The sequence below is a fragment of the Coturnix japonica genome, chromosome 2 (assembly GCF_054131305.1).
Source record: "Coturnix japonica strain WE chromosome 2, WE-NBRP24, whole genome shotgun sequence".
NCBI classification, from domain to species: domain Eukaryota; kingdom Metazoa; phylum Chordata; class Aves; order Galliformes; family Phasianidae; genus Coturnix; species Coturnix japonica.
Window position 1 is genome coordinate 27,538,033 of NC_140664.1, and position 24,400 is coordinate 27,562,432.

General features: G+C 34.6%; 1 protein-coding gene across 3 annotated transcripts in view; it reads right to left on the reverse strand.

Moving 5' to 3' along the window:
- Positions 1 to 218: 218 nt before the first annotated feature.
- The window catches only part of HNF4G (hepatocyte nuclear factor 4 gamma), a 60,570-nt gene continuing 36,388 nt past the window's right edge, over positions 219 to 24,400 (reverse strand). The window contains exons 1-11 of one of the 3 annotated variants that reach the window (XM_085537279.1): positions 22,970 to 23,172; positions 19,847 to 20,015; positions 17,704 to 17,798; positions 14,301 to 14,407; positions 10,743 to 10,898; positions 8,119 to 8,206; positions 5,513 to 5,665; positions 5,066 to 5,302; positions 4,447 to 4,569; positions 3,996 to 4,072; positions 219 to 2,473 (exon numbers count right to left, since the gene is read on the reverse strand). In XM_085537279.1, the coding sequence (XP_085393405.1) occupies positions 2,420 to 2,473; positions 3,996 to 4,072; positions 4,447 to 4,569; positions 5,066 to 5,302; positions 5,513 to 5,665; positions 8,119 to 8,206; positions 10,743 to 10,898; positions 14,301 to 14,407; positions 17,704 to 17,798; positions 19,847 to 20,015; positions 22,970 to 23,087 (1,377 nt within the window). In that variant the 5' untranslated portion in view covers positions 23,088 to 23,172 and the 3' untranslated portion in view covers positions 219 to 2,419. Of the gene's footprint in view, positions 2,474 to 3,995; positions 4,073 to 4,446; positions 4,570 to 5,065; positions 5,303 to 5,512; positions 5,666 to 8,118; positions 8,207 to 10,742; positions 10,899 to 14,300; positions 14,408 to 17,703; positions 17,799 to 19,846; positions 20,016 to 22,969; positions 23,173 to 24,400 lie in introns of those variants that run through there. The other 2 variants (XM_085537280.1, XM_015855805.3) reach the window with 2 other exon arrangements.

A 24,400-nucleotide genomic window follows, 5' to 3' on the forward strand; every position in this document is an offset into this window, starting at 1 on the left:
TCATATGATTTCAATATCCTGCCTGAGCAAGAGAGCTGGGCCAGATGACCTGCAGACTTCCCTTCCAATCTCAATCATTTTGTGATTCTATGAATACTGTACAGATGAAAGCATGTTACAGTTTTATGACTATTCATAAGATAAACAATAGAAAGCATCATCAGTGTTTATGTAAACAGTAAAAATAATAACAATCATAACTAACAAAGGCAAATGTGTCATTTGGATCATTCATTTTTCTTTATTGAATTTTGATGAAAAACAGTCCATTTGAAATATTTCCAGAAACCATTTCAGTTCCAAAAGCTGAACACAAAAACTTGGTATCAGAGTTCAAACATATAAAGTTACATCTTATTATAATTTAATATTTCACAAAGCTAATCATTTTTGATTTTGAATAATTAAGCTTACAAAAATAATGTTACATTTATAAAATAAATCAGCTTTTCCCAATAAATTACAGTGGTGTTCCTCTTATTCAAAAATGTAATATATTGTACAAAATAGATAACATCTTTCAGTAAGATAAAATACTAAAGTATGTTTTTCATCCAGTACATTTTGGCAGTGTGTGGAACCATGTTATTGTGCATTTAATATCTAAACAACAGTGTGAAAACAAAACCCATTATATTATCATATTAATTGCTCATATTAGGCAGGAGTACCCAACTTGGGGACCATTTTTTATTTAACTTTTGTTTAGTCAGATACTCACAAAAAGTCACATTCACAAAACCGGCTAAGTTAATCTGACCCAGTATAGTCACACATATCAAGCCACAGCCAAACATTCACTTTCTGTGAGAGGGTCACAAAAGTGACCTCATTCAAGATTTGGGTGTCTCACGCATGCTTTATCTGTTTTCTAGTGCTGGTGAACTACATGGAGAAACAGCACAGTTCTGATACCCCTAAAGTTAATGGCAAAACTTTGGTACTTTATTCTGCTGTAAAAAGTCTTCCTAAAAGGGTCTAGTAAAAAGAGCAATGAATTGATAAAAAAAAATAAAATAAAATAAACAATAACCAGCAAAAAGAAAAACACATTCTATAAAGCAAAAGGTAAACTTTAAGAGCTATTGTATGAAGACCTAAGTACAAAAGCAACTACTTCAAAATAACAAGGAGAAACACAGCATCTACCTTGTGGTAAATGTATTTTCATTAAAGCCCTTTAAATGTTTAGGTCAGCTTAGTATTTACTGAGTATTTTCTGCTTGGAAAAAAAAAATATATAGATAGATATATATATTTATATATGTGTGTGTGTGTGTGTGTGAAGAATCATACATATTTGTTTGAGTAATTTTAAAGGCCAACGGTTTAATTATATTATATTCAGATGCTGTGATTAAGGCAAATGTCTAACTCAGGATGAACAACTCACCTTGCAGAATTTCTGACTCCATTGTGTTCCATCTTTGCCATGGTTCAGCAAACTGCAAATACTTTTTCTGTTTATTTCTTATTTAGCTACTGGGGAAAAAAATCAAAACACAAACAAACTAACAAACAAAAACCCTACCATTGCTGTCTGGAATAAATAAAATGTGCAAAGTGGCAATTTTCTTATGATATCACTACTGTATGAACAAAATAATCGCTTTACATTTTATAACAGATAATTTTCAAAAATTCTTAACGAACATATACCCATGTGAGCATGTGTCACAACTGCCACTTTGTGCAGACAGACAGAGGGTCTACATCCAGATTAGTTAATATAGACTCCAGAAGGAAAATTTCAATCAATTCTTCAAAACCGGGAAGGAAGGAAGGAAGAGGAGTCAAAGGGGACTCATCATAGTAAGTCAATTCATACCAAACATCTGAAAATTCTGAGTTTGAAATCCAAACAGAAAGTACATGATGTGCTGGCTATCTTCATAGCTTGAGGAACATCTGGAGTGGAATTAAGGCATGTCTATCACTTGAGTTAGCAAATCATCTCTCTCCAGACATAGATCTACAATATAAGTATGTAGGTCACTCCAAAAGCAATGCCTCCTATTTATTTCATGGAAGCTACAAGAGGTGTACAAAAATACTATTTGACAGAGCAAATTCTCAGCTACAAAATGCTATTTTTCAACAGTCGCCACCTTCAGATATGCATTTTTGCCAGTGATGGACATGAGCTACACCCATAATTCTCTGCAACAGCAGTGGTGACCCACTGTTTCACAGCTTCTATGACACTCCTGAAAGAAAAATGTTGGCTATGCAGTCTATCTTTCATCAGCCCAAATAGATGGAAGTCAAAAGGCACCAAATCTGGACTATCTGTTGGGTGTGATAGGACAGTTCTGCCAAGATTAATTGTGTGTTCCTTGATCATTTTTGTGTTGCAGGACAAAGGTTGTCTTCTTCTCTGGTCTGACTCTGGAAGTTAGTCAGTTTCATGATGTAACGGTCAGAGTTGATAGTTTGTCCAGGTTCCAGGAAATCCAGAAGGACCACCCTGTTCCTGTCCCAAAAGACATTGCACATCACTTTTCCTGCTGAGGGCTGAATCTTGAATTTTTTCTTCAGTAAAGAATTTGCGTGTCTACTCCATTCACTGCATTCATTCCATTTTAACTCAGGCTCATACTGTGACACCATGTGGACCAGGAAACATTTCACCTGTCCTGAAATGCACCGCACATCGCATCGCTGTGTTCATGCCCACTGTTTGGCCTCCATATACATTAAGCAGGTGTTGATGAATGTAAATTGGTGCATTTTTTTCCACATAAAGGAACACTTCCATGTCAGAGACCATTTTGTCAGACTGCCCCTCTATTGACATCCACCTCTGCTATTGTGAGACAGCACAATAAAATAGGAAGCATTACTTTCAGAGCAGCCCTGATACAATTATTCTGTAAGTAAAGTTGAGAGTGATAGCCAGTGCATTCACCAGACAGACAAATAACACAATGGCTGCATTTACATTAGCAAGTTAAACAGTACAAAGTCTATATACTCCCATCTTGAGGTCAATTTGACATGCCCTGGCCATGCTCCTACAGTTATTCTCTGTAAAGAAAGATGGCAATACTGAAAGTGCATAGCAAAAAGTGTCCCTAGACAGGCCTAAATCACCAAAATATCCTGAGAAATTGTCTGGAAGAGTAATAGTCTCTTCCATCAGAAATTCAGACCACTTTTTAACTCTTTAATAATATAAAAGTTAGCACTCTGGTGTCTATACATCCATGCCTAGGCACTGTCTCATTGAGTAATATAGACATTACTGCGTATGTAGATTTCAAAAAGTTCTCAAACATCTTTGCACATGGCAAGCCTTCCCTCTGATTCACACCAATTCATATGCAGGGGGGATTCAACACTTTTGTTAAAATTTTACTTGAAAGAGATGCTTCTTTCAAATCAGTACTTTTGAAAACATTTTGAATATTTCTACCCATTCAGTATTTCCTTGGTTTTGTTTAGTATGTGTGCTTTATTTGTGGAATCTTGGCTTTGGTTTGGCTAACCCACTTTTTTACAATTCACAGCTAAACAAGGCCTAGCCAGTTTTGTCGCAATGAAAAAAAAAAAAAAGAAAAAAAGAAAAAAAAGAAGTTATATACACAACTAAAAAAACAATATTAAGATGACAACTAAAACAAAAAAATTTAAAAAAAAGAATCTGTGCACTTAAGAGATCTAAAAATAACATCAACCTTTATACATTTTAATCAGACTGCATTGTCCACAGTTACAGCTCTGCATAGCAGTCAGAACAGTATTATTTTACAAATCACAAAAGGTCTCAAGAAACACCCACAGCAATGGCTCTGGGGAAATAATATCCTATATCATCCTGAGATTTTAAATGTGCAAGTTTCCTACCAAATTATCTAGTGCATAAAAAGGAAAGAGGAATGGAAGGAGGGAGAAGTGAAGGGAAAGAATGAGGGAAATAAGGAAGGTAGGGAGAACAAGACAAAGAAATATTATCACAATGATTTTTGTTTTAAAATAGACTGCTGTGCAATTACTGAAGCCTGATTTGAAGACATTTTGTATTCTTGTCCAGAGCCTTGAGGAGGGGAAGGTAATGGAGTTTCGGGTGTTGCTGAAAAAGAATTCAGAAAGAAATGCACTTTTTTTTTTAATATTCTATCCAATTCTGCACAAATATATACATTCTACTGATCCCAACTAAAGTTCTACGCTTGCCGTGCTAGGCAAATAAGACATTGTTGGAGATCTCAGCTTATTAGAAATTTTGCACATAAAACCAACTATATATCATGTATATATTGTTAAAATTAGATAAAATTTAAGTCAAAGACTCTTTCTTACCACTGTTTACAACCATGTTTTTAATGCGCAATTACTTTATTCTTTATGAAATAACTGTAAGCACTGACAGACCACCATTTTAATTAATATGTTAAACTGTAAGACTGAAATGTTATGATGAAAGGCTAACTTGCAATTACTTACAAATCTGTTCTGCATGTACAGGAGCAGACATTGAACTTATTAGAATAGTTTGGCCGGTTAATGGATCTTGGGCTAAGTGAGGATGTACTGGATGGTGTAAATGACTGGCATCATTAGAAGTACCTGCAAAAATAACATGAGTACATATCAGTTTAGAAGAGCAGGTTGTTGCCAGCAGTTTATACTGCAATAATTACATTTCTGCAGAGCAAATATTTTGATTGGCAATTTGAATAATTGCCTCTGGGTATTCATTAAACAATTTAACCAGACTTCAATCACATTAAGCACTGTGTTTATTTGCACTGTTTTGACTGCATTAACAGCACATTTCTTGAAATGTTTGTGAGAATTCTGCAATCTGCCAAGGGAATTCTATGTCTAGACACCCAGCAAAGACTACGAAGTACACAGCACAGTCTGAGGCTGTAGGACTCAGGGAACAAGATAAGCAGACATGACAAGCATTTAGCTAACAATTATATTTCTTGAAGCTCAGTCAACGTGGCACTGGTCAAGGTGCTTGCTTACATCATGATTCCCTCAGCATCTCTGTGTGCTAAATGCAATAGAATACAGTAGAATACAGCATGGTAAATTTGAGATGTTATTAACTTACCTCCCAGTAACATTTCCTGAAGCAAACTGTCAATTTTAACAATTCCAAATAGTTTAACCAGTTGTATTTGCTCAATCATTTGCCAAGTGATACTCTGGAGTGTAGGCAGTAAAAGCAAAAGCTCTCCAAATCTTCCTCGGGAGTCGTACTGACGGTCATTGATATAATCCTCTAAACTGATTTGGACTTGGTATCGCATGTTCTTAATCTTCATTGGGTTACTCAGGCCTTTTGCATCTGGAAAATGACAAAAGCATACAATGAAGGCAAATTTTGATTCGGCAGGAGCATCTTTTTTTTTTTTTTTTTTTTTTTTTTTTCATTTTGTTCTTTTCCTTCCAGCTAGATATCCTGAGCAGATGCTATAGCAACAAAAAGCACTTTCAATGTAATCTGAACAAAATCAATAATTAACAATAATTCTGATATATATTTTCAGGAATGTACCTGGATCAAAAAAAACAATCGCTTTCAAGCAAGCATACTCGTTGTCATCTATCTGAATTTCCTGAAAGGGTCGAACTAGTTCATCTAGGATTCGATTTGCCACTCGGCTGATCTCCACTTCAGTACTGTTGCGATGGATTATGTAGTTGTTACCTGGGAATGAAAGAAGACCAACATGTAGAGTGACATAAAGATTTAGATGCAGTATACTAAATGATTAATGTCATTTTCAAAAATATATTTTATTTTGCTTAATCAAATTATTTTTTTTTCATTCAGTAGCTCTCCCTTACAGCATACAAAACTCTCATGATGCAAATAAAGTTATACTTACCAATTACAGCTCTCACTTAGTGAATAAACTGTGTGGGTAAATATGCTATTGTGTGTAGTTACACATTAGTCCACATTTGGTAGCACAACCATGGAATAAGCAAGCCTTTACACAAAAGATAAATACACCAGTAAACTGATCTAACTTTTTTTCTCCCTCCAGTATACTGCAAGACAAATAATCAGATTTTTCAGAGGGCAAAAAGACAGCTTTTCAGAGAAGATATCAGGAATGCTTCTTTATTCAACATATGCTCCTGTTTTTCCTAAAAAATGTAGAAGCATCAGAAAACTTTCAGTAAGTAATCAATTTTGCCTCTTCTTTTCATTTTAAATTTTCCATTTTGGGTAAGTCACCATCCTGGTATCTTAAATCAACTACTGCACAAGAAAGCATCTAACATAAGTGGCGAGAACAGTGGGAAGACCAGAGAAGTTCCAGAAGCCACGAAGTCATTTGGAAAAGTTGATGAACATATCACAAGAGATTCATGCCAAAATGACTCATAAACTACACAAATATCTGCCTCAAAGTATTAGAAATAAGCATAGACTCAAACTGTTTCTTCTTTCTGTATGTATGCTGATTCTAGTAATGCTGACTATAATTTTTTGCTTATTATTTTCTCATTATTTGTCCTTGTTATTTAATAATCCCAATAAAAGAGTATTATTTATGTTAATTTTGTCAGTAAAATGACAGCTAGAGAAAGAACTACATCAAAGAAGTCATCTGTATATTTTCTAATTTGAAAATATTGCTGATGTCAGTAATATCTTCAGAGTAAGCCCTTTCTGTCCCTTTAACTTTAAGGTACATGTGAAAGGAAATTCAAACTGAATCACAGTTATGGAAAGGCAAACCCAAAGAAGTAGCAGAAAACTCCTTTGCACTACAACACTGATGGATAAACTAATTTGTGTTGATATTCTGCATAGTCTTGACTCACATCAGCTATTGAAAATGATTTAAACACTTTCTTACAAAACACACAAAGAAATGTACATATTAAATGAGGACATCTTTGGTAAGGTGTACTTTAGACTTGCAAATTGCTGTGTCAAAGATTTCTAGCAAATGTCTCATCACGTCGTTATGCACATAGCCATATATATCATCATATGACTGCCTCCCTGTTGTGTGACGGAAGGGAAGAGTTGCTCCAGCAGTGTGACAGCGTTCTCTTCGCTAACAGATCTGGTCTCTTTATGTAACCCAGCAAAGGTGCTGATCAAGAATATAACTGTTGCATGATTTGTTACACATGCAACAATCACACTGTTCCATACTACATCCAAAATGGCAGGGGAAAACAGGGTTGATCTTTGCATGGTGACGCACAGTAGCCATCAAAACAGCTGTGAAAAAAGATGTTGGGAAAGACAGCTGCAGGGAACAGGCCATCCACTTTTGTAGCCTACAGAATCTTCAGTGATAATTTCTGAAGAGCTTTTAGGAAAGAACCAGGTAAATGGTTTTCATGAGACTGAAATTATTAAATGAATCTCCTTTCTTAAACGAAGATTTCTTATGTGATTTTGGTATTGTGTTGTTTTTTGTTTTTCTTTCTTTTTCTTTCTTTCTTTCTTTCTTTCTTTCTTTCTTTCTTTCTTTCTTTCTTTCTTTCTTTCTTTCTTTCTTTTTCTTTCTTTCTTTCTTTCTTTCTTTCTTTCTTTCTTTCTTTCTTTCTTTCTTTCTTTCTTTCTTTCTTTCTTTCTTTCTTTCTTTCTTTCTTTCTTTCTTTCTTTTCTTTCTTTCTTTCTTTCTTTCTTCTCTTTTCTTTTCTTTTCTTTTCTTTTCTTTTCTTTTCTTTTCTTTTCTTTTCTTTTCTTTTCTTTTCTTTTCTTTTCTTTTCTTTTCTTTTCTTTTCTTTTCTTTTCTTTTCTTTTCTTTTCTTTTCTTTTCTTTTCTTTCTTTTTTTCTTTTCTTTCCTTTCTCTTCTTTTCTATTTCTTTCCTTTCTCTTCTTTTCTATTTCTTTTCTTTTCTATTTCTTTTCTTTTCATTTCTTTTCTTTTCATTTCTTTTTTTTCTTATTATTTTATTTGTTTGTTTGTTTGTTTTGTATGAGAAAAAGATACCAAAGATGATGCTAATGTAAGGAAATCATTTGCTAGGAAATTTCTAAATTGTGGCTTCTGATATCCTTTGGCATACCTTTAAGGTATGCATTGCCTTAATTATGTCAGAACAGTTGTCCTACTCAAGTGACTACACAGTTGCTAGTGTACTATAACATCATCATTATTAATTGAATAAAAACCAATATTTACCTAAAAGCAAAATGTCCTTATATGCCATGGACCGTTTTGCTGCTCCAAGCAACAGGTGCTCCCCAGCATGTGCTCTCAGCAGTGCAACCTTAAAAAATAAATAGTATTTTTTTGAAAATAAAGCAGTAACTTCCAAGAAAGGGCAAAATGAATGAGCATACATATTAACATGAGTACCTTTAGCTCTATGTACTGTAAGGTCATATGGTAAAATGCCAAATAAATATAAAAACCTTCCACTGTATATCATTGTAATATAGTATTATATAAGAAATTATCATTCTTTGTCACTTTTAGCAGTAGGGGATGATCTTAAACATATAATTCTACAAAATACTTCTAAGTCAATAAAGTTCTCTCTGTGCAAACAATTATTTTCTTATGAAGCCAAGTCCATTCTTTATGGGTGATGTAAAGGAATACAACACATAGGAATACTTAATGGATTAAGACTCATCAGACTCTCAGTAAAGTTATCCACAGTGGCCTGCTCCAAGACCTGATTCCAAGATTAGGAATTGTTTGTCCCAAACGAGTTGATTAATGTGATTAATAAACACACAATGTCCTTCAGAAAGAAGCTATCAAGTAAATAAATAAATAAATAAATAAGCATTTATTTTAACTCCCAATACCTTTGTCATTAATTTTTGAAGGTATCTGAAGTTCAGAAAAATTTCCCAAACATGCACTCTTTCTTTAAGAGTGTTTTCATCCCTAACTTATCTGTACTGATGACTTATTTCACTTAAGTAAAGTCAGTAACTTCTCAATGATATCTGACCCTTCCCTTCTTTTCATGTCATCTTAGGAAATTGTTTTTTGATTGCTCCCATTGCCTTTGCAGAACACTGTATTTAAAGATCTAACACTACATCTCTCTTTTTTTACAGTTTTTAACTTGTCTGTTGAGTTTGTGCATATCTATCATATTCCATGGGCCTGCAAAGATAGCAAAGTCCATATAAAAGGGAATGTACTCAGTTTTAGTCTCAAACCCAATTACTTAACCTTCTAAAGAGGAAAAAAGAAAAAAGAAAGAAGAAAGAAAGAAAGAAAGAAAGAAAGAAAGAAAGAAAGAAAGAAAGAAAGAAAGAAAGAAAGAAAGAAAGAAAGAAAGAAGAAAGAAAGAAAGAGAGAGAGAAAGAGAGAGAGAAAGAAAGAAAGAAAGAAAGAAAGAAAGAAAGAAAGAAAAAGAAAGAAAGAAAGAAAGAAAGAAAGAAAGAAAGAAAGAAAGAAAGAAAGAAAGAAAGAAAGAAAGAAAGAAAGAAAGAAAGAAAGAAAGAAAGAAAGAAAGAAAGAAAGAAAGAAAGAAAGAAAGAAAGAGAGAAAGAAAGAAAGAAAGAAAGAAAGAAAGAAGAAAGAAAGAAAGAAAGAAAGAAAGAAAGAAAGAAAGAAAGAAAGAGAGAAAGAAAGAGAGAAAGAAGAAGAGAAAGAAAGAGAGAAAGAAAGAGAGAAAGAAAGAGAGAAAGAAAGAGAGAAAGAAAGAGAGAGAAAGAAAGAGAGAAAGAAAGAAAGAAAGAAAGAAAGAAAGAAAGAAAGAAAGAAAGAAAGAAAGAAAGAAAGAAAGAAAGAAAGAAAGAAAGAAAGAAAGAAGAAAGAAAGAAAGAAAGAAAGAAAGAGAGAAAGAAAGAGAGAAAGAAAGAGAGAAAGAAAGAGAGAAAGAAAGAGAAAAGAAAGAAAGAAAGAAAGAAAGAAAGAAAGAAAGAAAGAAAGAAAGAAAGAAAGAAGAAAGAAAGAAAGAAAGAAAGAAAGAAAGAAAGAAAGAAAGAAAGAAAGAAAGAAAGAAAGAAAGAAAAAAGGAGGAATTGCTCAATTTCACTTCTCAAAGTAATTTTCAAGCTAAATCAGGTGTCACTGAGATCCTGAGCAATGAATTAACCTTCTATCCAGGAAGTTGGTGACAAAACAGCCTACCAGAATGTGAAGACACTGATTCTATGTGTGCCAGCTTGGCTGGCTCTGAAACACACTAAACATTAGGCGCAATACAAATCTGATGATATGTCAGGCCTCTGTAATAAAAACCCTGAAGAACCCTTCATGTTTTGATGATGTTTTTTCTCTACACTTCTGTTATTTACAATATGATCTGAGTACATTACATCATGAAATATTGCTTGCTATAGAGTGACATCAGCACGCTTGTCATTTTCTCAAGATTCTTATGGCTTTTATTTTTTGCAAGCAGAGACAATCTGCTTCAAATTAAATAACAGGCTTCTTAATCTATATTATAATGAAAGTTGGACATAAAACAACTACTTTGTAAGGATAAAAAAAAAATCATAATATTTACAAGATTTTTTTTCATTTCCGCATTCAAGTTGTTATTTCTGCTTCTAAAAGAATACAGAAAACACAAAAAACTAAATGACTACTGGTTTGCTGAAGATTTGATTTCTTCTTCTAACAGGCTAGAGCCTTATCAACTCCCTCCATCTTTCCATGGTTGAGCTACTTCAAAATTAAAAACAAACAAACAAACAAAAAGATTTAAAATCAAGCATCTAGTATCCAGCTGTATTTGATCAGACATTGCATCATTATTTTCTCATAAAATTAAAATATAACAGAAAGAAAAAGACAGTTATTAAAGTTCTCTCTTTGGTCTCCTCTTGTACCTGGTCATCCAGTGGTAATTCACAGAAACCGGGAATATATTTAGCCCATTCCACCAGGACCAAAAGTTGCTGCTTCATAGATTCACAGACATCACTAATACCAGCAATTTTCTTTGCATTTATGTCAGTGCTTGCACCAGGACTGGAGACTGAGATCTGGACAGATTAAAAGAAAAATATTAATGGTGTTGAGTTTCATATAATTGCATTTTCAGAGCAAACTAAGGGAAAAAAAAAAATAAAAATGACAGCAGTTATCACATACACTTAAGAAATTCCTTGACTGTATAGACAATACAAAAAGAATAGTCTGCACAAAAATTATAAAACTTAATTTCTCATTATTACTGCTATTCATATCATGGTACAATAGCTCTGCCTTCCAAAGAATTATTTGTGAAGATTTTAAAGACTTCATTGTCTGTAGGTGGGAAGGTTTTGTTTTGTTTAGGTTCAGGTTATGATTTTTTTTTTCTTTTCCCTTTAAGATGGCTATAATTTACCTCATTTTAGGAAAAAAGACAGAGTTCATATACAATAAAACAAAAGGCAAAGAATAAAAAAGAGCAAATGGGTAGTATGATATTCTAGTGAAACTATCACTAACTTCTGAAGTTAAAATGGGGACGGAACAAAGCAATGTATGAGACTACTGAAACAGTTTCACTTTACATTTTACTTAAGAAAGGATACTTAAGAAATCCTGAGATTTGATTATTCCTATAACCCCACTGCTATTTCTCCATTCCAGCCCCCCTCAAAAAAATAAATAAATAATAATCAACCATTTTATTTTTTGTGGTTACAAATTTCAGGATTGTGGGTACTATTTAGGTTGACTTCTGTCATAAACCCCTCATTCTCAGATCTGTTTTTAATCACACATTGGGACCCATGGTGAAATCCCGTTATCCTTGGATGGTCAAAGGGAGCTGTACTTCTAAAATAAAGCCCAGCACTTCCTAAAACAATGAAAACAGCTTGGATACTAATGGCAGTTTACCATCTGAACCATGCTTCTCATAGCAGGAGGCTCTCTGATCTATTAGAAAAACAGATATATCACCATCCACTGACTAGAAGTTAGTTCAAGAGGGAAAAGAGCATGCAGGTTCTTTAATCATTACACATAATGACTCATGAACTTGAAACACTCTATCCTTTAATATCCTAAACTATACAACTTGAAAAATTACAAGATTATGGACTATGTGCTGAAATTACTCAGTGAACTTCTGTTCAGGATTCCTTATGAACTACTAGGACTGCATGTCTTTACAAAGACATGAAGCTGAGAACTTTCCTCTTTCTCTGTTGCTCCTCATTTCTGATTTGCAACATGGGTGTCACCAGCTCGATGAACAAGATAAAATAACACTACATTCATATCATCCTGAGGAATGCCTGTGACAAATCTCTATTGAGAGCACAGCATGTCCCTTACACATTTACATGATCCAAGACCTTCAGTCTGTGGGAGAAGAATTTTACTTGCACAGTTTATCCTCACTAGCAATCCTTGGGGATAAAAAAAAAATATTTTCCCTATTTTAATATGAAATTTAAAAACAGAAGAATGCCACCCTTTTCATCATTTTCAAAGCTCAAATACTTGACCAAGTACAGGACTTGGGGTTGTGGTTGACACAAGCAAGTGGTGTGCACTTTCAGCCCAGAATGCCAGCAGTATCCTGGGCTGTATCAAAGTACGGGTGGCCAGCAGGGCAAGGGAGGTGATTGTCCCCCTCTGCTCCACCCTCCTGAGCCCCTATTGGGAGTACTATATCCAAGCATGAGGCCCCTAGCGCAAGAAAGACATGGAGCTGTTGAGAGTCCAGAGGAGGGCCATGAGGAGGATGAGAGGGCTGCAGCACCTCTCTTATGGAGAAAAACTGAGGGAGATGGGCTTGTTCAGCTTGGAGAAGAAAAGGCTCCAAGGAGACCTCACTGTGGCCTTCCAGTACTTAAAGGAAGTTTATTAACATGAGGGACTTTTTATACAGCCTGAGAGTGATTGGGCCATGGGGAACAGTTTTAAACTAAAAGAAGGGAGATTTAGGTTAGATGTTAGGAGGAAATTAATTAAGTGTGGTAAGGCAGTGCAACAGGTAGCCCAAAGAAGCTGTGGAAGCCCCCTCCCTAAAGGTAACCGAGGCCAGGTTGGATGGGTCCTTGGGCAGTATGATCTGGTGGGTGGCAACCATTCTCAAGGGGAATTTGAACTAGATAGTCTTTAAATTACTTTCCAACCCAAGACTTTCTATGATTCTACCGTATGATGTATGACACTACCAAACTCTTGAAATCTCTTCTCAGGACTGAGCTATGACAGGCCCATTCAACTGAGGCAAAAACAAGGACCTCTAGAACTTGGCTTTTCCATCACATTAAAATAACCTCTTGGCCTTTAAGATTTGGCATATTGGAAGCAATTCTCTTTTACTGCACCATATCAAACAATAAGAATAATAAATTTTTGTGTGAATGCACAAGGTAGTGTTTTAGGACAGAAATGTACCAGCTGACAAAAACTTCATGGCAGAAAAGACTGGAGGATGTGATTCTCTTTAAGAAAGCTCTTATTCCTGAACTGCATGCGTCAGTTGGAAATGATTAAGGTACTGACACACACGTGCACACACTAAAAAGCATAATAAGCAAGTTCAAAGAATTACTAAGGAGGTAAAATAGGTATATTTTTCATACTGCATAGCTATGAAAGGTAGGAAGGTCCATTATGTTCATCTGCCCAGACACACAATATCTGCCAAAGACCATCACCCAGTAATTCCCGCATCAATTCTTCACAGACAGTTCCACCCTAAGAGGGATGCTGATAAAGGATGAGATTACAGAACATTTGGGGATGTATAAATCAGTCAACATGAAATCATAAAGGTGGCAGTTAAATTCTAAGTTAGCAAGAGGTGCAAGAATGCAGAATCAATGACCATGATTTATCTCAGTTGCAGAAAAGGACTGGAGACTGTTCCATTCAGCAATTGATTGAATAGGAAAAAAAAAAAAAAAAGAAAGAAAATGAAGTTCAGATGAGACAAAGAAAATTTAAAAGAAAGCTGAGAATAGAGTTTTCAGTTGGAACACTTCTGTTTGCCTTATTTATAATACCTAAGGAAATTGAAAATGGGATTTTCAAAAGAATGTAAGGAAATGAGTGCCTACACCTATTAGAAATTTAATGTGTTTTGACAATTTTTTCACTAATGTTTCATAGGAAAGCAAGCCTAAAGAACAGATAGATGCCACCAGCTGCCTGAGACAGCAACTGATTTAAAAGCAGTAAGAATCATAAAGCTTTATTAAGAAAGGCGCCTAGGACATATTGTCCAGGACAAAGTAGAAACTTTATATTGACTTTGCTTTAAGAATGAATTCTGTTGCTGATTCTTTATTGGAAAGAGGAAAATGGGTATATTTTGGAAGTAGGAAGAAGGTAATCTCTAAAATGATATTGAATACAATGAGAATCAGAAAGGTTTTAACCACAGAAAATATTTTCTTGAAGTCATTAAAGAATTTTATGGAAGGTATCAGTACCTGACGGGAAAGTGTCTCAGCTTGTGACAGTGTGCTAATAGAGGGAATGTTGCAGCCATCAAAAGTATTTCTTCTTGTACTGATTCTGTCCCGTTCATTTTGTACAGCTGGAAGAGAATAATTGTCTCATTTATTGACTTGTAAACATTGCAACACGATATCATGACAGAGGCATACTAGATAATTATAAGAATAAAAAGTATGGCATTTAAAAAACCTTGTGCTTTCAGCTCTGAGTAATGAGAAAGAATGACAGTACATGTTCATGGTCCTTATCTACATTATGATGTTTGTCTATAAAACTTAGTATAACTAATTGTATCTAGAAACTAAACTTCAATAAATGATGTTTTTTGATAGTGACAGAAGTGGACATCTCAGTACTGCTGAATAGGTCAGGATGTACAACACCATGAAAAATGTCTGAGTGAGACATAGTTTCCTGTAAGAAACCTTGATACAGCAATGAATAATGAACTAAATATCCTAGTAAAATAATTTCAAGACTTAAATATAATACTGTGACTGTGAATTCCTAGCTAGTTTACAGAAGATTAACTAAGTAAGAAATTAAAGAACAAAAAAGCACCAAAAGGGTTCCAGGCAGATAAATTTTGTCCCATGGGAGGACAGAAAAGGTAGTTGAAAGGACTTTAAATATGGAATCCTTAATCAGTACATGCAAGGCTTATGAAGCAACAAGGCTTACTTCTGAATTCAAGGAAGAATGAAAAATAAAACTATCAATCAGATATTTCTGCAACCTAGAGCATGTCCAAGGTTAGGCCAGGAAAGAAAAAGAAAGGAGAAAAAAAAAAAAAAGAATTATACTGATCAAAATATTTTTTACTGCACGAGGAATCTCATCATCTTTTAAGAGCAGCAGCTTTATTTCCAAAGATACGTTTGCTGTTTTGTGAGCAGCTCCAAAGGCTTCAATAAAAAAGAAAATAAATAAATAAAAAACTGAATAGTTTGCAGGGCTTGTCTGAACAATGCACATAGTTTATTCCTGAGGAGTAGTAACTTTTTGCCAAGGACATTCAATGATGGGCCTTTTATTAAAGCCACAATAAGAAATGTTGCTCAGTGATAAACACTCAACACTAAATGTGCTTGAAGAAGGGAGTCAAAAAATATAACCTTTTTAAAAAGAATGGAGAATAAACACTCACTTTTAATCTCAGAATCTTAGCGTCACATAGCTAATTAAAATAATGTCAATACTAACTAAAATTAATAAAATAGTAAGCTATTCTGCCAATCACTAGTGAAAGTCACTAGTCACTTGAAATTCATAGGCAAATGCCTCTATTATTTTTTGGGAATGCATAATTTCAGATAGACTGAATTGTCTATCTTTCCAGAGCCTTTGTTCAGACTCCATAAGGAAGGGGGAACATTTGCTCAAAGAGGGCTTGTATAGCCTCTACCAGCTGAAGCCCTTTTCACCTTTGCCTTGAAGGAAAGAAAGTGATTTCCTGGAAACAAGCTACAAATATATCATACTGACTATGCTACACTTATGCTGTAAGAGATAACCTGATGGTGTAGAGAGAGGTCTTTAACAGCATATGAGCAGTGAAATCTACAGTTCAGTCTCCTGAATTATTTTACTACTTGGAAGCCTTGAATAAACATGACTTGGATATGGGGGAAAATGAAAGCTTTATAGGTAGTGGAACTGAAAGAAGCAGAATAGCATAAATGAGATTAGAATTCTGAACAGAATATATATTTTCATTTATAACATGAGTCAGCAGTATGCCTTGTGTTCACACTAGCTAAATATGTACTGGGCTAACCAGTAAACAAGAGACACTGGAAAACTGGCCCGTGATGTCCAAGGTGAGACAGAGTAGTTGTTTTTATAGGAAAAAGAGGACTAAGTTGGAGGTGGGTCTAATTTAAGTAGACCCAGATTCTTCTCACATGTTCAGTGAAAGGCCAAGTCAATAGACACCACACTAACTGCAAAATGAGACATTCCAGTTAGATATTACAAGGAAAATCTTCACAGTGAGGGCTGTCAAGCCGTGGAAAAAGTTGCTGACAGAGGTTGAGAAACGCCCTCTCTTAGGGACTACCTAAACCAGGCTGGACAGAGTTCTTAGCAACCTGACTGAACCCAGAAATTACCTCTGTTTTAAATGGGAGCCTGGGCTAGATGACTTCCAGACGTCCCTTCTGAGCTAAAATGTTCTTTATTTCCCCCTTTTGAAATTCTACAAAGCTTTGCTTTTTGCAGAAGTTCTAGGGCTGCTATGTATATAGTCTTCCTTTTTTTTTTTCATGTTAGACTACCAACACACTGCTGATTTTAGTGGTTCAAATTCTGGAAGACTATAATGTTCCACAAAAATATCAAACCTATTTCATACAAGCACAGAACTACCTGTTTAGCTAGACTATTCCTCTGGAGTTGCAAGGAAAAAAATCCTGTTATCTCATACTATAACTTGAATACTAGCAAAGCAATGTGATACTACAGAAACTTAAGAGGATTAAGAAACAGCTTGCTTCATCTTATGAAAGCAATGCATAGACTAAATCTGATACAGACTAGTTACAGTACAGGACAGTCATGCACTCCCATTGCAGACTGGTCTTCCACATGACATATCATATTCCAAATAAAACTGGTAGCAAAAAGTATCAGAGAAAACATAGATTTTAGAACAAAATAATCATTTCTGACTGCTTATTTGAACCAGATCAGGAGGCCTTCTGCCACTATATTATAACCGAAAGTGATAACATTGATCCTTCCATGCCCTCAAGAAGATCACCAGAAGATCCATGTTTCTTCACATTTGTCAGGTAGATGCATAAGTATCTTTTCTCACATACGCACAAGTATATGTCACATACACATTTTAAGTCCCAGCGAGATTGGAAATATTTCTGATTGTTGACACTCCACTAACAGTTACTACAGTACTACTAACAGTTACCTGTTTCAAACATTAAAAACAAAGCTACCCTGTAGCTTAAGTAGGGTAGAAACACAATGCTAAGTATGTATTTTATGACTCAAATTTGGAAAAAAATATAAATTAGAATTGAAATCCTGTGCTTTGAATTTTTCCAGGCGAATGGCTAAACATTTAGAAAGCAATGAATTTTGGTACCAGGATTCATGGATTAAGCAGTTGAGATTCACTTTAAACCTGTCATGCTTGATAATGCCCAGTGTTAAAACTGCTTACTCACCAGAAAATTAGATGATGCATACTTCACCTCAGTATAAATATCCTTCATACAGGCACTATAGCAGATTTGCCATTTAATTATTCTGTTGTTGATTTTTTTTTAAATTTTGATTAAAGTTGGAATTTTGATTAAATTTTTAAACTTAGATTCGATTACTATGGCCATATCAAATAATAAATGAGTCTATTACCTTCTTTTTTCATTCCTGCTCGAAAACATTTTTTTAAACGACAGTATCTGCACTGATTCCTTTTGTCCTTGTCAACAACACATTGTCGGCTGAATCTATCAGAGACAAAAAAGAGTAAACATACAAAGAATTAATAAAGCGCAACATTGGTTATGAAGAGGAAAACTAATTTGTGCTCTCAGAATTATGTCTGTAGCTACAGAATTTCTTCTGTAGTTTTTTTCCCTATCAGTCAGTCTTGAGAGATTCCATGCCTCCTTAAATTGTGGGCACATGTGTGTATGCATAAAATACTTATTGTATTTATATAAGATACAAATTAGAATGGTCAAGAATGGAATATTTTTGTGTTATGCTTTATTGTGAGATAAGCAAATGACTGCCTACACAGAAAGGGTTGGGATGAAATGGTACGAATAGCAGGACAGGATAATTGATGAAAACGGTCACCAGCACAGACCAGCCCACCCATTCCTGCAAAACCGGTACCTTCTAGGAGCTAACACATGAACAAGTTACCTGTAATATCATCACAGGTGACAAATTAAACAGGAAACAGGAGGAAAATAAACCTGAATACTGCAATAAAGTAAAGATGCGGAAACACACATAGTGTGACACTGCAAGAAAATTTTCCTGGCTCTCACGCACATCCACAGAAGGGAAATGTACATGAGACATCCCCTCCTCTCCACTTGCTTTTGCCTTTTTGTTGTTGTTGTGCATTTGATACATAGATAGATTTATCTTCTTCAGAGCTCTGCTTGGACAGTTATATCAGCTCGTTACACCATTTTAGAAGCATGTCTATGATCAGGGCAGATCAGTGAGTATCTGCCTTGTATATCCACAATAAGAATGTTAAGTATCCAAGGAAGAGTGGAGCAAACAACATTTCCAGCAACAAGACCAGAAAGAAAGTTTTCAGTTCTATCTATCTGTGTAAACTCACAAATATATTCTGTGCATGGCTTAAGACTGACATCTTAAGGACTCAAGCACACACAGAACAATTCCTCAAACATGGCACACATACCTGCAGAATGACAATTTGGGCAGCTAAGCACAGAAAAGTTAGCAGGTTGCAGTTCAGATTGACAAAGAGGGAAATGGTCACTAAAAGGAGCTGTGCATCACTGAAGTGGGAAGATGTGTATATATAATTGACTTGTCTTTAAAAAAAGACTCATAAATCTTAGATTTTCTCTACAGAGACTGCCTTAATAAGGAACAATTTTAAGACTAAAAATTAAAAATCAGTTAAGAATCACACTTTCCAAATGGCCAGTGAAAATACAAAATATTTTTTTCATTTTCTTTCTTTTTTTCTTCTTTTGTTTTGTTAGGTTTTCAGAGAATGCCACTCTGGATATGGTCCTGGGCACTCTGATCTAGGTGTCCCAGCTTGAGCAAAGAGGTTATACCAGATAAGCTCCAGAGGTCCCTTCCAACCTCAACTGTTCTGTGTTTCTGTGATTCTTTATAATCATAAATAAAAGATAGAGACTGCACTTCAGTAATGCAATTACATCTACCTCGTTAATGGACATGTGGAAACTGACAGATCTTCCCCAGTAAACAGATACCTGAGTATCTATACTTGTATAAACATTTTTTTGTTCTAGTAGTGATAAGAAGTTTATCATAGGAAAAACAATCAAACAAAAAAACCCCAACTAATATAAGACACCTAAGCCATTCAGCCTGGCTTTGATAATTAAGGTTCGATTTTCAGAAAGTGCTGTCTTGATGCTCATTAAATTGTTGGTAACTTTTCATTCTTAGCATTTTGTCTGCAAGTCCTACAAGTGAAAAAAAAACAACAACCCACCATCAATGAATAGAATACTTTCATGAGGCCTTAAATGCTGACTTAATATGTTGCCTTTAGGAGTATATGTAGTACTACAAAGATTCCACATCAGAGAAGCAATTTATAGGTGGTCCAGTTCATTAGTCTTAAAATAAAGGGATTTTTTTTTCCACATTATAAGAACATAACATCCCCGCACACTCCATCTTAGAATTCCTTCAGAAGAAGCGGAAAATACTCCTATGTGAGTTTGAAAATCCTGAAAATGTTGGAAAGTAATGTTTGTGTACATTTATTAATATAGTGTCTCTAGATTAACTTTTTAAATACCTGCATGTATAAACATGATTTTTCCGTATACTGCGTCTAAAGAAACCTTTGCATCCATCACAGCTGGAAGCACCATAATGTTTTCCAGTTGCTCGGTCTCCACATATTGCACAGAGACTACTGATCCCACTGTCAGTAGCATTCATGTTGAGAGGTTCTCCAGAACTGTCTGAAAAGAGGCAAGAACAGTATATATAATTATGGACAAAGTTTGAAAAAGTAGCACATGGACAATTTATACTTAAGAAATAAGGATTTTTCTGTTTGCTAGAGTCAGAATAGCAGAATTGATGAAGTTCTCAACAACAAATAATTTTATTCTGATCTGTTTCCAACTGGAAGGGGTAATAAAGTAAATGTAACATTCTAAGTACATATGTATTATAACTAACAAGAGAAACTTTGTCATAAAGCAGCATTACATGGATAGCTGGCAAAGACATCAAATGCTACGTCTAATAGGAGAAGGCAGTAACTATTGACTGTCACTGAAAAAAATCAATTATATTTTTAAAAAGTACAGTAGACATAAGGAAAAAATGCTAAGAGGACTTAGTTTTACTTCCTTGAACAACTTTTTCAAAGGAGGATTGACTAAAAAGTTGTGTGAGAGAATATTATCTAAATATGTTCAACATTTAATCATTGAACATGGTAAACACTGAATTCACCTAAAATCAGAGCAGTTATATTTGTTATCCTTTGAGTCAAAAGGCTTAACAGACATATTTTCTGATTATATTTTTCTGAGTATGCTTCTGTTCTTACGGAAGGAAAACTGTAGTATCCATTAAACTTTTGTGGCTATTCAGAGAAAAGAGGTTAACAGTACTTAAATATTCAAGCCTGCATTAAGAAGTATATGAGTTCATTAAGAGTAAAAATGTTGAAAAGCAGAACTGTTAATGTTGATAGACATTATTTATATTGCAGTTGAGCCATCTGGAATGTGTCATTCAATAACCCAATAAAATTTTGCTTATGTCCCAAGGAATTTACAATGTAAATATAATTCCTTAGACAAAGAAAAAATTAGCCTTAACTTATTCCTGTACCGAGTCATAGTTGATTAGAATCACATTAAATAATGTTCAAATAAAAATAAAAAAGGTAAGGATTCAGATCCCTGAAAATTTACTGTTCTAAAATTGGGTTTGTTATGGCCAAAAAATTATTTTTAAAAATAGTCTACAGGGTAACTTCTTTTAAAAAATACAAAAGCTTTACTTCAGACTTTCTTGATTTTGGATCAGAACACAGAAGATTAATTAAAATATTTAAATGTAATGATGAAATTTTTTGTAACAATATGACTTGTATCTCCATGTGTTTATGTGTGTGTGTACATATATATCACAGTATCACAGTATCACAGTGTCGTGTGGGTTGGAAGGGACTTTAGAGATCATCGAGTCCAACCCCTGGTATTCAAGCCTCCTGTGTAGCAGAGCGGCACTTCTACCACTTGCGCCACAGGGGGGATTCGAACCCGGGCCTCCGATGTTGCAAGTGGTATTCCTACCACTGCGCCACCGCAGTGGATACTTGTTTTCATTGGGTAATATTCTGAAAGAAAATGTCTGGGAAATTGACTTGATTTTGCAAAGTTTATTCAACAGAACTGTAGAACATGTCTGAATGTGGATAGTTAAATTTCTCTGAATAGTTCTAATAACTTAGAAATTTTGAAAATACACATCTGAAAGTTTAGAAGAAGCAGCTCTCAGATCCAGACTAGCACTGTAGATGGAAGTCAACCTTTTTTTTTTTTTTTTTTATAAATTCTATCAGAAAATACTAGAGCTAACCTCAAAGCAAACTGAAGAAAAAAGGACTGCATTTAGTAAATAATAGTTGTCAAAGTAATCATTTACAGTGAATAATTTTACTAACTGGATCTCTTACACATGGCACTGTATAACCTCCCTAATCAGCTTTCCCATTCTGTGTAACATTAACAGAACAGAAAGAATGAGATTCAGCAAAAAACAAATGACCAATGAAATCACCCATAGTAAAAGGAAAATCAGATAAATCCTCTAAAACTTACATAATCATTGTTGATAGCTTTAAAATCATTTAGGCAGTGAAGGTCTGTTTTTCTTCCTAAATCAATAATAAAATCTACTTTTCTGTTTACTAAGCTGGTTGTAAAGTAATACGAGAAATTCAAATAAAAATTCAAGTCCAGTAATAAAAACTAACTTCTATATGGAAAGAATACGTAGACAAGGGAAATGCAAGGTGCTGAGTATTTTTCCTGCAAATCACTATTTGTTCTGTATTTCAATATATACTATATTTTATAAATACTATAACTGCCTTGGAAATACAACTAGAAAGTAATATATCAGAAGATTTGAAAGACACTTCAGGGGAGTTTAATTCACTTGATACTTTTCTTCACATTAATAGACAGAAATTACTTGGCTTTGTTCAGTGCTAAAATATGGCAAAATGAAATGGTGTGCTTCCTATTAAATAAAATAAAATAAAATAAAATAAAAAATAAAAATTGATCAAAATATTCTACCTGAAGTTAAAATGCTACATTTGCCAAATCCAATAGTCTTCCTCAGCTAAGCCTGTAGAGAGCCAACATGATTACTCTCATTCATATATACACATATCTAGAATGACTAGCTTAATATTTAAATAAATAAAATTTTAGTCCAATGATTAAAAAGCAGGCATCAAGAAACAGTATCTAATTTTATTTTTTTTCCCCCCCCACAAACCTCTGGATAATTTTGTCCTGTCCTTCTGAATGCTATATACAAAATTTACTTTTATGTCCCAACTGTCAATACTAGTTATTCATTTGTCTTACAGTAAATAAAACAACTGCTGAATACAACGTTTTCTTCCTTTGATTAACTGACTGATGACAGTACAGTTCAGTTATTTTATTACATATAACTGCTCTCCTATTTTCCTTAATGTTAAAGAATTATAATGTCAATAACTTAGAGTTAACGGTGAAGTGTGAAAGAGAAGATTTGTAGTTTGAAAACAATCACCAAATCTTCCATTAATAAAACATTTTGCTAACACCTTAAAACATTAATTAACTTCACACTTCCCACTAACTGGCATGATTTTGTATGATGGAGCAGAACTCACCGTTTCCATTGTACAGAATCTGCATAGTTTCAAACTCCAATGCGGTGTATGTGGGATCTAAAACTTCACTGTAGTTTGCCATTTCCATGTCTAATATTGGTTCCGAGACCCTCATCATTGAGAGCAAAATCAGTGAAAAAGCTGCTCAAATGTACAACCTTTCCATTCTGTTTCACAGTGGTTGATTATCCAAAGTTAACTATAACCGTGTCTCTTGCGTCCTACAGTGGGAGGAGCTGGAAAACTGCTTCTGCATGCTATATTCTACCTGCATCATTTTTTCTTTTATGATACAGTGCAACCCTTCTGATAATCTTGGAATGCTTTATGGAATTACCTTATCAGAAGTTACACTAGCTCTGGTTCTTGCATGAACTCAGGTACATCCAGGAAGCTTCCTATCTCCTGTGACCTTCTACACATTTTGTTGTCAAGTAGTTGTGTAAAGGTTCTAAACAAACCACTCACATTTGTTTTGTGTAAAGAGACCGTAGATGCCATTTTACTCTCTCTAGTCTAAACAGTAAGGAAATTCAATACAATTATGGACTACTCTCAGTTCCCTTCTATGTAGCCTCAGTATGTCTATTATTACAACTATTCATGTTCTTCAACAGTGACAATGAGCTGGCTGTGCAGGCATGCTTAACAAAGATCTGAAGCAAAATAAACACTAAATCACGAGTGTCCCCTCCTCTTTACAGTCCCTTCTCACCACATACTGTTCTGCTGCAGTGGCAATGGTGGAACTCACATGTCCTCAGAAGAAGGCTTCCTGCTCTAACACTTCATGCAGAATGTGATGGCAGTATGCTGTTTTCAGCACGACTGAGGCACAAAGACAAGAAATTATTTTTCTTCTCTGAACAGAAGGCGGAGATTTTGGGTAGGTGTATTGCTCATCAGTTATTATGCACAACACACGCAAACCCAGACAAACCCTACCCAAGAAGTCACTTGAATCTCTGCATAAGATTGCTCAATTTTGCTTGCTAATTGGGTGTTTTTTAAATGCTGCATGTCAGAATTTCAAATGCTCTTGCTTTGCAAGTGAGCCTGTACAGAGAACTACTGTTTACACAACTAAACAATAGTTATACTAAGGTATAGGAAAACTTTCCAGGTTATGCTGAACCAAAAAGAGGAAGTAACTATATACACAGCATTTAAATGTTTATTTGAATGAAAAATGTCTGCTATCACATAGCCATCCCAAAATTTAAGAGTATTTGTGATTGTGTTCCTTCTTGCACAAATTCTCTGCAGATTTTCTAGAGTGCCCTTTTTAATCTACTGTTATATTTATTTCCTACACAGTACAGAAAACAGTATTTGGGAATGATAGGATTACAATTGAAGTGTTAGACTTTGTCTACAAACACAAAAGAAATGCTGTTTAGTAAGTTACATTTCACAGTAAAAGATGTGTAA